Source organism: Rhinatrema bivittatum, chromosome 8 (assembly GCF_901001135.1).
Source record: "Rhinatrema bivittatum chromosome 8, aRhiBiv1.1, whole genome shotgun sequence".
NCBI classification, from domain to species: Eukaryota; Metazoa; Chordata; class Amphibia; order Gymnophiona; family Rhinatrematidae; genus Rhinatrema; species Rhinatrema bivittatum.
In genome coordinates this window covers 206,354,729-206,368,216 of record NC_042622.1, presented here as the reverse complement: position 1 = coordinate 206,368,216, position 13,488 = coordinate 206,354,729, and the positions used below count along the sequence as shown (strand labels likewise).

Below are 13,488 nucleotides of genomic sequence, written 5' to 3'. Positions count from 1 at the left end.
TCCAAGTTCCCTTGGTTGCTAGAAAATAAGAAACCAGCTTCAAGGTCATCCTTCTCTAGAGAGTACTTTCATGAATCCCGGCGGTTTTGGTTGAGCAGGGAGGTCATTGAGTCTGAGGTCTTGTTCCCTTCGGCAGCTCTTGCTCCTTTCGGCCAAAGAAGCCTAGATTCTAGGATGGAGCCTCTGGTTCCTCCCAGTGAAGTTTTGTGGGTCCATCCTCTGGTATCAGAGATGGGCACATGCCTTTTGCATTTTTATTAGAGATGGACCCATACCACTTCCAATCAGTGGGTTCTAGATGTGAATAAGAACAGCTACGCTCTAGAATTTAGCCAACCCGTTACACGTTTATGGCGGCTGATTATGTTAAGAGCTATGGTTCTTGTTCCAAAAGACCAGGAAGGAGCGGTCATTATTCATCTATTTCTTGGTTCCTAAAAAGGAGGGGTCTTTTTTTTTTTTTTCATTCTTGATATAAAAAGGGTCAGCTTTTATGCATCTTCCACTTCAGGATGGAAACTGTGCAGTCAATGATCATGGCAGTGCAAAAGGGAGTTTTTCTCATGTCCGAAAGGAGCATCAGCAGGTTTTGTACTTCATGGTGCTTGGCGATCATTACCAGTTTCAGGCATTGCTGTTTGGATTGGCCACAACACTCAGGACCTTTCTCGACAATAATGGTGGCAGCAACTGAACTCTGCAAGGAAGGCAGTTTGGTCCATCTGTATCTAGACTGAGTGATCAGAGCCAAGTCGGCAGAGTAGAGTCAGACTGTGTCTTGCAGGGTGGTTCAGTTGCTGCAGGAGCTTGGATGGGTAGTCAATCTGGCCAAGAGCAGCTTACAGCCCTCGCAAACTCTAGATTACCTGGGCACCTGGTTTGATATAGCCCAGGACAAAGAGTTTCTACTGCAACAGTGTATCCAAAAGCTTTGGAGGCAAACTTGCAGACATTGAGGGTTCTATGGCAGTAACCTTGAAGTTTAGTTCTGTAGGACAAGCCCACGTGCGATCACCTCACAGAATGTTGCTGTTATGATAGAGCCATCAATCACATGAATGTGCAAAAAGGCTAGCCCTCCTGTTTGCGGTGAAGCAGGAGTCCCTCTGGTAGCTGCAGAGGGATGATCTCACCACAGGAACTGATCTGGAGCTCCCCAATTTGTATAGTGGTCACCACAGATGGAAGACTGCATAGATGGGGAGCTCATTGCTGGTAGGGCAGAGGACTCCAGAAGATATGGGTTGGTCCATCAACTGATTGGTGGCTCGAGTGATTGATTCAGCTAGCATTACAGCAGTTTGTGGAAAGCTGTGAGGGTGGTGTCAGACAATGCTATGGCAGTAGCCTATATAAATCATTGAGGAGGAACTTGGAATCAGCACGTTTCGCATCAGTGTTAGATACAGCCAAGGCATTGATGCATCGGTGGCACCACCAGCTGAGCCAGTGCAGGTTCACGGTTCCTCAGAGGAGGAAGCTCCTCAGGGGACTGGAACAACACTGGGGACTATGCTCCTACAGCCAGTTGGCTCAGTACTCCTACTGGTGGCCTAGTGGCTAGGGCCCTGTCCCTGCCTTCAGTGAGGATGAGAATCCCTGTGACCCCTGTGGCAATGATGACTCTGTTTTCTGAGGACATGTTGAATGGTCTCCCTTCTGACAGAAGGAAGTCTCCTCTGGAAGTCCTCTTTCACAGAATCTGTCAGGGGATGGCAGAAGCTATTTCAGTTACAGACTGAGGAAAATACCAGACACAAGATGCTGGATATTCTCCAGTATGTGGAGCCTCCCAAGGAGATCATGGCAGTCCCATTACACAAGATCTTGTGGACCAGCGGATGAGGATGGGGAACACACACTCCCTCTGTTCCTCCTGTCAGGATGGCAGATGCATTGTATCTTGTCCAGAAAGCTCTTGGATTTGACAAGTGTCAGCTACTGCACCAATCTGTGGTAGTTGAATCTGCTCTTAGAAAGGCCAAGTGCACTCAATCCTATTCCTTGGTGCCTCCAAAAGCCTTCCACTAGAAAGTCCTATAGACTGAAAGTGGAAAAGTTTACTGCATGATGTAAACAGAAGGCCTTAGATCCTTTCTCCTGCTCCCCATAAAAACTGCTTGACTACCTTCTACATCTATCAGAAGCTGGTTTGAAGACCAATTCATTAGGGTTCATCTGAGTGCGAGTGACTCACATTACTGTGGTGTCGATGGTATTCCATAAGAACATGCCATACTGGGTCAGACCAAGGGTCCATCAAGCACAGCATCCTGTTTCCAACAGTGGCCAATCCAGGCCATAAGAACCTGGCAAGTACCCAAAAACTAAATCTATTCCATGTTACTGTCGCTAGTAATAGCGGTGGTTATTATCTAAGTCAACTTAATTAATAGCAGGTAATGGACTTCTCCAAGAACTTATCCAATCCTTTTTTAAACACAGCTATACTAACTGCACTAACCACATCTTCTGGCAACAAATTCCAGAGTTTAATTTTGCGTTGAGTGAAAAAGAACTTTCTCAGATTAGTTTTAAATGTGCCATATGCTAACTTCATGGAGTGCCCCCTAGTCCTTCTATTACCCGAAAGAGTAAAAAAACGATTCACATCTACCCGTTCTAGACCTCTCATGATTTTAAACACCTCTATCATATCCCCTTCAGCCATCTCTTCTCCAAGCTGAAAAGTCCTAACCTCTTTAGTCTTTCCTCATAGAGGAGCTGTTCCATTCCCTTTATCATTTTGGTAGCCCTTCTCTGTACCTTCTCCATCGCAATTATATCTTTTTTGAGATGCGGCGACCAGAATTGTACACAATATTCAAGGTGCAGTCTCACCATGGAGCGATTCAGAGGCATTATGACATTTTCTGTTTTATTCACCATTCCCTTTCTAAGAATTCCCAACATTCTGTTTGCTTTTTTGACTGCCGCAGCACACTGCACCGACGATTTCAATGTGTTATCCACTATGATGCCTAGATCTTTCTTGGGTTGTAGCACCTAATATGGAACCTAACATTGTGTAACTAAAGCATGGGTTATTTTTCCCTATATGCATCACCTTGCACTTGTCCACATTAAATTTCATCTGCCATTTAGATGCCCAATTTTCCAGCCTCACAAGGTCTTCCTGCAATTTATCACAATCTGCTTGTGATTTAACTACTCTGAATAATTTTGTATCTCTATAAAGCATCTACTTGTATGTTTCATGCAGGGCCTGCTTCAGTTGGAGCCTCCCCTAAGACCTCCTGCTGTGTCTTGGGATCTCAGCATGTTAGCTCAACTGATGAAAGCTCCCTTTGAGCCACTGTACAACTGTGATCTGAAGTACTTGACCTGGAAGTCACGTCAAGTGTGCAGGGTCAGCAAGCGCCAGGCCTTAGTGACCTATCCACCTTACACAGTTTTTTTTGTCTTTTTTTTTTGTTTGTTTTTTATGACAGTGGTGTTACGTATGCATCCTAAGGTGGTGTCTGACTTCCAACATTCTTTCCCAGGCCCCATTCACACCAGAGTGAACAAGCCCTGCACAGTTTGGACTGCAAAAGTCTCAGCCTTCTATCTGGAATGGACAGAAGCCCACTGACAGTCCACCCAACTTTATTTCTTTTGATAGGAATGTTGGGTATCACAGTTGCCAAGCAGATGCTTTCTAATTGGGTAGCAGACTGCATTTCCCTCTTTTTTTTATTCCCAGGCAGGACCGCATTTTGGGGGGGGGACGGGACATGTCAATACTTGCTTTTTTCAAGTCATAACGACTGTGGCCCATTTGCAGCAGTTCCCATGGAGATCTGCAGAGCTGAGACCTGGAGTTCTCTCCAAACATTCACATCGCATTGTTTGGATAGGGATGGCTGACTCAACAGGTTTGGCCAATCTGTCCTTTGGAACCTGTTTGAAGTTTAGAACCCAATTATGTTCCTGCCTAGGGCCTGTTGCTTTTGTTCAAGCTACCCCCCCTCACCAGTACCAACAATATGGGTTATTATCTGTTAGCACTTGTTTGTGTTGTTGGCCCCCTTTTATAGTGGGGGGGGAGGGGGCAGCCTATAGCTAGGGATAAAACCCATGGGTGAGGACTACCATCCTGCCTATCTTCGAAGAAAGAGTTGCTTACCTGTAACAGATCTTAGAGAACAGCAGGATGTTGGTCCTCACAAAACCTGCCTGCCACCCTGTAGTTAGGTTTCCAATGTGGATTTTTTTCATTATTTTGTTGTTGTGAATTCTATGATATAAGACTGAGGGGACCCTGCATGGATGCATGGTATATTACATGCTCAGTGAGGCTCAGTCAAAGTTCTAGAAACTTTGACTTAAGTTTTCCGTGTTGGGCTGCATCCATTGATGTCACCCGTGTATGAGGACTTGCATCTTGCTGTCCTCTGAGATCACTTGTTGCAGGTAAGCAATTCCACTTTATGGTATTGATGTATAAATGTATTCTTATCTAACCAGAAAAACAAAATTCAGCAAAATATGGTATTTTATTTGTCGCCACTGCTAAAGCATGTATTACATTCTGCCCAAAACTCAGAATCTTCAGGCAAGCCCATAAGTGAAACACAAGATGCAACAGTTAGGGAGGATAACTTTCAAAATGGTTCGTATGTGTCCATTTACATATATATATACATATATATATGGCCACATACAAACTTGGTACTGTATCTTATAACCTGCATGGAAACAATATGTGTAGGTTACAAAATAAGTACATGATCACACAAATGTTCACATATGTAAAAACCCCAAGCCTGGCAAGTTCAGACTTATCCAGCTAAATGCTGATTTCCTAGCGTGTAGCAGATGGACTCAGGACCAGTGGGTATAGTGTACTCCTGATAGCAGTTGGAGATGGATCAGATTTCAATCTGACGTCAGCCCTAGTACATATACCCTGCAGGAAGAGTAGCTCTTCAGTATTTTCCATCTCCATAGCAGTTAGGGGCTCTATGCATGCTTGCACAGTGTTAGAGTAATTTTACCAAAGAAACCCAAAACAAGAAGAAATCTTACCTCTACAGACGAGCCCCGCTCTCCTGCGGTGACACCCCTTGGGTCCCTCCCCCAGTTGAGAATTCCCGAGGTGATTTCCGCGATCCCTCGGAGGTTGGCCTCGGTCCAGCAGCCGATCCTCGGCGTAGACTTAACCCCTGGCAACGGATGAGGCTGAAAAGCAGTGGGTGCAACTTCGAGCGCGGTGGTGAAGGTATTTTCCCTCTCCCCCGCAGCAGGAGACAGCCCGGAACGAGACCGGGAAACGCCGAGACAAGTTGAGGTAGAAAACTTCTTTAGTCTCCGGTCTCGCCATCGCCATTTTGACCTATTCGCCGCCCTGTCCGCTGTCCTGACCAGTGCACACAGAGGCGAGCCATGCACAAATCTCTTGTGCGCACATCAGCACGCGCATAATTGCAGTGTGCATAGCGACGTGCACAACCACATGCATATTGTGCCAGGTGCATAAGTTTGTCCCGTGCGCACAGCGGCGCGCATCTTATTGAGCGCACATCCAACTTACGCACAACCTCGACACACCGGAGCGCATAACTAGGCCGCCCGGTCCCTGTATTTTTTACACTCACAAGTCATGGCACCACGGAGAAGAAGCTCAAGGCCTTTGCCCAGCATGCCACATCAGAGCTGCGCAGCATGAGGAAGCCACAGTCCTGTATATACAGTGCGAGGAGGCCCTGGGGGATTCAGCCCATGGCCCTTCCCAGCTGGTGCCGGGATCCAGCTCCTCGAACAATGCGCCGGACCTCGCACCCTCCCCCCCTTCCTCAGTGGGAGCCTCCCTCAAACGGGGCTCCCCATGGACACAGCGCCTCTTAATTTAGACCCAGCAACTATCTCCTGGGTGGAATTCTTCAAAAGTCTGCATACCTTCGTCCACATGCAGCAGGGGCCTCCTATAACACGACCACAGCCTCCGCCAGAGGACCTCAACATCTCGGGACCCTCTATGCCCAGAGATGTGCCTCCACCGCCCAGAAGCCCCACCCTCGGGGACTCAGACGGTGATTCAGATCCCATGGAGGAAGGGGAACTCCCCCCCCCCCCCCCCCCCCCTCCTCCTCCTCCCCGGGACCGAACCATGAGGCGTTTCTTCACCAAAGACGAGCTTCCAGACCTAGTCACACACAGCCTGAAAGAGCTCGCTATCCCGGACACAAGTACCTTGGGGGAACCTAAGATGAACCCCCTCCTAGAAGGGACTCTGTCAGACCTCCCGTCATTTCCCACTATTACAAGCTGTCCAGCAGCTAATTGACTTGGAATGGGAATCCCCGTAGACCACGTTCAAAGGGGGACGTACCCTGGCAGCCATGTACCCTCTGGATCCCGCTGCCAAAGATCTTCTGGCATGTCCGAAAGTGGATGCCATGGTCTGCGCGGTCTCGAAGCGCACTACTATCCCAGTCGAGGGAGGAGCAGCACTCAAGAATGCCCAAGACAGACGTCTGGAATCCAAGCAGTCTTGATGTATCCGCTGTGTCTCTGCAGATCGCGGCCTGCTGTGCTGTGGGACATGCACCTACTTATTACAGACAAGGAACACTACTCCCGGGGAAGCCCTGGAACCAGCAGTATCATTGTTCACGGATGCTGCTTCTGATCTAGTGTGCACCACAGCTAGAGACGTATCATCTGCCGTGGCGGCCAGAAGACAACTCTGGCTCTGAAGCTGGTCGGCCGACGCATTCTCCAAAATGAGACTCACAAGGATGCCATTCAAGGGAGCCCTCCTGTTCGGAAGCAAACTAGAAAAGCTAGCCAACAAATGGGGTGAATCCCCACTGCCATGGCTACCAGAGGTCAGGAATAAGAGAAACCAGCGACCCTTCCCCCGAACCTCTAGGGGCAGAGGATTACAGCGCTTTAACCCATAGAGAAGCACATATCGGGCGACTCGCCCTGCAGGCAGAAGCCACTCCTTTCGGAACAAGCACAATAAAAGGGGGGCTGGCTCAGGGCCAGGTCCCAGCCACACCCCACAATGAAAATCAGCCAACCCGTCCAAGGGAAGAAGCCATAGGGGGCAGATGTGCCCTATTCTACCAAAGATGGGTCGAGAGAACCTCAGGCAAGTGGGTCCTAGCCATCATTCGAGCAGGATATTATCTGGATTTCCAGCAAATCCCTCCAGACAAATTTGTGGAATCCCCCTGCCACGACCCCTCCAAGAGGACAGCAGTGGAAGCTACACTGACCAGATTACTGGCCTTAGAAGCTATAACACTGGTGCCCTCACAACAAATAAGTACTGGACACTATTCCATCTATTTTATCATTCCCAAGAAAGAAGGGACATTCCGACCCATCCTGGACCTCAAGTCTGTCAACTGCCACCTGAAGATTCCTCGCTTCCACATGGAAACCCTACGCTCTGTCTTAAGGGCGATACAACCAAGAGAATTCCTTACATCCCTGGATCTGTCGGAAGCCTACCTGCACATTCCGGTCCATCAAGAGCATCAGCGTTTTCTACACTTCACGATCCTGGATCATCACTACCAGTTCCGGGCACTACCATTCGGGTTAGCCACAGCACCCCAGACGTTCACCAAAATCATGGTGGTAGTGGAAGCAACACTGAGGAAGGAAGGAATCCTCGTACACCCCTATCTGGACGATAGGGAAAGACAACGTCGCTGCGGATTACCTCAGCAGAGAAAGTCTAGACCCAGGAGAATGGAGACGGTCGACCACAGCAGTCCAGTTGATAGTAAGCTGTTGGGAACATGGATCCCTTGGCAAACCGGTCCAACGCCCAAGTGCCCAGCTTCTTCAGCCGCAGACGGGAACCTCAGTCCCAGGGAATCGATGCCCTGGTACAGACCTGACCACAGGAAACTCTTGTCTTCCCACCATGGCCCCTATTGGGTGCAATCATCCACAAAATAGAACACCACAAGGGACCAGTACTTCTGGTGGCCCCGGACTGGCCAAGAAGGCCGTGGTACACAGACATGCGAAGGCTACTAACAGGGCGCCCTCTTCCGCTACCGCCACACAGGGATCTGCTCCAGCAAGGGCCGATCCTCCACGAGGACCCATCTCGATTCTCTTATGGCCTGGCCATTGAGAGGACTCGCCTGAGGAAGAGCAGATACTCGGAGGCAGTAATTGACACCCTGCTCAGAGCACGCAAGTTCTCCACACCACATCCCTAACATACATAAGGATTTGGAGAGTATTCGAAGCCTAGTGTGAGGACTGCGACATCATCCCAGGCTTAGTCAAAATTCCCACGATTTTGGAATTCCTACAAAACGGTCTACAGAAGGAATTGTCTCTCAACTCCAAGGTACAGGTGGCCGCATTGTCATGCGACGGAACCAAGAGTGAGGACGGTAGTCTAGCCTCTCACCCCGGATGTCTCCCGCTTCCTGAAGGGAGTCAAGCAGATCCGACCACCCCTAAAGTGGCCAGTGCCTGTATGGAACCTCAACCTGGTCCTAGACTTCTTAGAAGGAGCCTCCTTCAGACCTCTCCGCTGCCTGTCCTTCTGACTATTAACATTGAAAACAGCCTTCCTGGTGGCAGTCTGTTCGGCCCGTCGTATCTCCAAGCTACAAGCACTGTCCTGCCAGGAACGGTTCCTCAGACTCACTCCGGGAACCATCCAGTTACGCACGGTCCCATCCTTCCTCCCCAAAGTAGTCTCTCACTTCCATCTTGCTACCATCGCCAAATGAGCATAAGGATTCGGAAGAACCTCGCTGCCTGCACCACCTCAACATAGGCAGACTCCTAGTCCGATACCTGGAAAGGTCAGAATCCGTACGAAAGACGGACCATCTATTCGTACTTCACAATGGGAAGAAGCAAAGGGAAGCGGCCTCACGAGCAACCATAGCCCGCTGGATCAAAGAAGTTATCAAGGCGGCCTATGTAGAAGCAGGCAAACTGCTGCCTTTGCAAGTCAAGGCCCATTCCACTAGAGCCCAGGCAGTGTCCTGGGTGGAAACCAAGATGCTGATGCTGTCACCCGCCGAGATATGTCGGGCGGCGATATGGTCATCCATCCACGCCTTCTCCAGGTTCTGCCACCTGGATGTTCAGGTGAGAGAGGACACAGCATTTGCAAGGGCAGTACAGAGTGCACCTCGGGCAGCCTCCCACCCGGTTCAGGAGTAGCTTTTATACATCCCATTGGTCCTGAGTCCATCTGCTACACGCTAGGAAATGGAGAAATTACTTACCTGAATTTCATTTTCCTTAGTGTAGACAGATGGACTCAGCATCCCACCCACAGCTGCAGTCATTCATGGAATCCTCGGGCGACATTCCCGAGAGCAAGTTATTCAAGGGTAAGCCAAGCTTTCCCTCCAATTAGGACACCCATCCTACTGGGTGTCGACGTTTCCTGGTTGAGGGCACTGGCGGTCTCCAGCTATAGCCAATTTAATCAGTTCAAGTTAATCAAGTTAACCAAGTTATACAAGTTATTCAGCCACGCATGTATCCACATTTGAAAACTTATCTTTTAAATGAGTACCTAAAGCTTCTCCTAAATGGTGCCTGCTTTGTGGCAACCAAAGTTCAGAATTAAATTAATCATTTTTCAAATTTTATAAATCTGCTTGTTACTGTCGTGCTGCAGTTTTTTCAGATACAAAGAGAGATGGATTTTTTTAATGGGTTTTTTAGTTCATTAAAACATTCATATGCTTAATTTAAAAGTTGATACATACCATATGCAACCTTTTTTTTTTTTTCCCAGCTGAAGATTGTAATATCAACAGGTATGGAGAAGATGATAGAAAATATGGTGACTCATTTGGACAGGGAGGCAATAGAGGGCATGGGGGATTTGACGACAATAGAAGAGGTCCTATAGGAGGAATGAGGTAAGAGATAAAGCTGAGGGATATTCCGCTTTTTGTCATAAATTAGATGCATTGACTAGTTGATTTTTACACTTAACACAGTACACAGAAATCTAAATTCAGAGTAGATGGAGGATCCTACATAGCTCCTGTCCATTTTTGCCTTTATCCTACCTCCTAGGAAAACTAGTAAGAATATGGGAAGCCTTTGTTTGACTTCCTCTTCCTGGGTGGATATCTCTTCAAGCTTGATTGGGAGGACAACACAGATCTATAGTCTTCTGTCACTGCTCCAAAGCAGCTAGTTACTATCCCTTGATAGTTCCTGGGCTGCATTATTCTTGTTCTATTAGTTAAAGCAGGGGTGGATTGTGTGGTTGCCTTTGTATCTTGTGGTAGTATGCTTCAGGAGCCTTTTACTGTTGGGGATATTAGATTGAACAAAGCAACAACTCAATACCTGGTTCCACCTCTGGACTTTTATTACTTTTATTACTTTTATTGAAAATTAATTACCTGTACATAATTTATAAGCTTACATTTTATATAACTAAATAGATCCGGTAGACTTCAGTGTTGTATATAACTTATTCAGTCTGTCCTTTAAAGAAAGATTCATTATACAGCTACAGCCATGATTAGATTTCTCCATATGTTGGAGAATAGCTAGTCCTGGGGGAATTCTGCACTACTGCGGAGCGCAGAACTTGTGCAGAATTTCCCCCCTGTGCAGAGTTTCCAAATTCTGTGAATAAAATGGCAGAGGAGACCCTGGCATGCCGCAAACGTAGCGTGTGAAGATGAAGGCGCCAGTGCTCCGCTCGCGGCGAAGATGAAGGCCCCTGTGTGCTGCGAACATATGTGTGAGAGAGGAGGGAGGGGGAGAGAGCAGGAGGGTGTTGGTGAGGTGGGGGGGGAATGCTTGAGTATGGATGCCAGAGAAAGGGAGCCTATATGAGGAGATTGAGAAGGAGTGTGTGAGAGAGAGATTGGGAGCTCGTGTATGAAAAAGGGATTGTTTGTATGTGATGGTGCTAGCCTGTGTGAAGGGATTGTGTATGTGAGAGAGAGACCTAGGTAGCCTGTGTGAGAGAGGGAATTTGTGTGGGTGTGTATGCAACAGAGAGGGCCCTGTATGAGGGGATGTGTGAGAGTGAGGGAGCCTGTATGAGGGTGTATGTATGTGTACTAGAGAGAGGGAGCATGTGTGTGAGAGAGGGAGGGACAGAGGGAGCCTGTGTGAGGGGCAGTACTGACAATCAGGTCAAACTCTGGGACTGGCAATAGAGTGGAAAGGGTTGAGTCTAGAGGTGGAGGGGAGAGATACTGGCAGGAGTAGGAGTTGGGGCCTGAGAGAGCAAAGTGGCCAAGGGAGTAGGTAGAGCAAGTGGAAGCGACACTTACAGTGAATTTCTAGGGAAATTCTGCTCAAAATATTTAAAATTCTACATATTTAATAATGTTTATCTGTATTAATTTAAAATGTAATTTATTTATTTATTTAAGGTTTTTATATACCGGCAATCATGAGCACATATCTTGCTGGTTTACATGAAACGGGAGTGCATTAGATAAATCAACTAGAACTGTGGTGATCGAAGGAGCAGTTACAAATAACAGGGGTAGCAGAACTTGGATAAGAAGGAAGAGATAGGAAAGAATAAACGGTTAAACGGTATATAAATAAATTAAATGCTATGTATAGATGGCATGATTAATGGTTGAATATTTTGAAGTCCTTGGTTTGAGTCCGTGACTTGTGACATTAGATTGTGTCTGGGAAAGCTTGCTTGAATAACCAAGTCTGAAGTCTTTTCCTAAAAGTTAAGAGGCAGGGTTCCAGTCTGAGATCTGTAGGAATGGAATTCCACAGGGAAGGGCCAGCTGTGGAGGTGGCACGATCTCTTAGAGTGATGTGTCTGGTCATTTTCGCAGGAGGAACTTTGAGGGCGCCTCGGTAAACATTTCTGGTAGGTCTTGTCGAGTTGTGTACTTGGAGGGGGATTTGTAGATCGAGGGAGATGCGTTGATGAATAGTTTTGAAGATGACACATATGGCTTTATACATGATACGGAAGTGGACGGGTAGCCAATGTAACTCTTTCAGAATGGGTGATATGTGGTCTCTTTTTCTTGCGCCTGTTAGTAATCGGGCTGCTGAATTTTGAACCATCTGTAGTGGTTTGGAATAGGATGAGGGCAGACCTAGCAATAGGGAATTGCAGTAGTCTAATTTTGCAAAAATGACTGCTTGGATGATCGTTCTGAAGTCTTGAGCATGGAAGAGAGGTCTTATCCTCTTCAGAACCTGGAGTTTATAGAAGCAGTCTTTGGTTGTTTTGTTGATATGTGCCTTGAAGTTTAGCCGATTGTCTATTAACACTCCTAAGTCTCTAACTTGTGTGGTAGGTAGGTTGGTGGGAAGAGTAGTGTTGGAGATATTGTTTTCGGGAGAGATGAGTAGGATTTCTGTCTTGGAAGAGTTTAATATGAGGTGTAAGTTGTTTAGTAGTTTGATTTTCAGGTGGCATGATTCCCAGTAGTCAATAGTTTTAGAGTATGTGTCTTTGATGGGGATGATGATTTGGATATCGTCTGCGTAAAGGAAGTACTTTAGATTGAGGTCGGTAAGAAGTTGGCAGAGAGGAAGAAGATAGATATTAAATAGGGTTGGAGATAATGAAGAACCTTGAGGGACTCCTATGACAGAGTCAAATCTTGAGGATTCCTTGTTTTGGATTTTAACTTTGTAACCTCTGTTATTGAGAAACGTTTTGAACCAGGATAGGGCGGTACCGCTGATTCCTATAGACGAAAGCTGGTTTAGGAGGATGGCGTGGTTGACAGTGTCAAACGCTGCTGAAAGGTCTAACAAGATCATTAGGAAAGAGTTTCCTTTGTCCAGGCCCATTAAGATATAATCTGTCAACGAGGAGAGGAGGGATTCTGTGCCTCGATTTTTTCGGAAGCCGTGTTGTGGGGTGAAGAGAAGATTGTTGTCTTCGATGAAATCTGAGAGTTGAGAGTTCACTAGTTTTTCCATGATCTTGGCGATGAATGGGAGGTTAGCTATGGGACGGAAGTTGTTGGGGTCCTTCGGGTCAAGGTTGGGTTTCTTTAGGAGCGGTGAGATTGAGGCCATTTTGAGGTCATCAGGGAAGGTTCCTTGGGCTAGAGAGCAGTTGATGATGTTTGTCAAAGATGTTGCTATTGTGTCTGGAATAGATAGAAGTAGTTTGGAAGGGATGTGGTCTGCAGTATGAGATGAAGGTTTCATTTTTCTCAAGATGGCTAGTATCTCAGTAGAAGCTACAGGTTCGAAGGTGTTTAAGCTGACGTTTTTGTGAGCAGGTTGTTGATATGTCTGGAGAGCGGCGGTGTCGGGAGGCAGTTGTATTAAGAGATTGGAAATTTTATTTTGGAAAAACTGAGCGAGTTCATCAGCTTTGGATTGAGCCATGTTGCCGGGGATCTCTCGCGGTATGGTTTGAGTGAGGCTGGAGACATAGGCGAAGAGGGCTTTGGCGTCAAAGACCAGGTTGTGAATCTTAGATGCATAAAAGTCTTTTTTTGATTTTGAGGTGAGAGAATTGTACTGGTATAGTGTAGATTTGTATGAAGAGATGGTGGTGTCGCA

At 47.0% G+C, this 13,488-nt stretch overlaps 1 protein-coding gene across 4 annotated transcripts in view; it reads left to right on the top strand.

The window, feature by feature from the left end:
* TAF15 (TATA-box binding protein associated factor 15) overlaps positions 1-13,488 on the top strand; it is a 208,388-nt gene that overhangs the window by 126,659 nt on the left and 68,241 nt on the right. For 2 of the 4 annotated variants that reach the window (XM_029612769.1, XM_029612770.1), the window contains one exon: positions 9,746-9,872. The exons of the other annotated variants lie outside the window; for them this stretch is intronic. In XM_029612769.1, the coding sequence (XP_029468629.1) occupies positions 9,746-9,872 (127 nt within the window). The remainder of the gene's footprint in view (positions 1-9,745; positions 9,873-13,488) is intronic. 4 annotated transcript variants of the gene reach the window in all.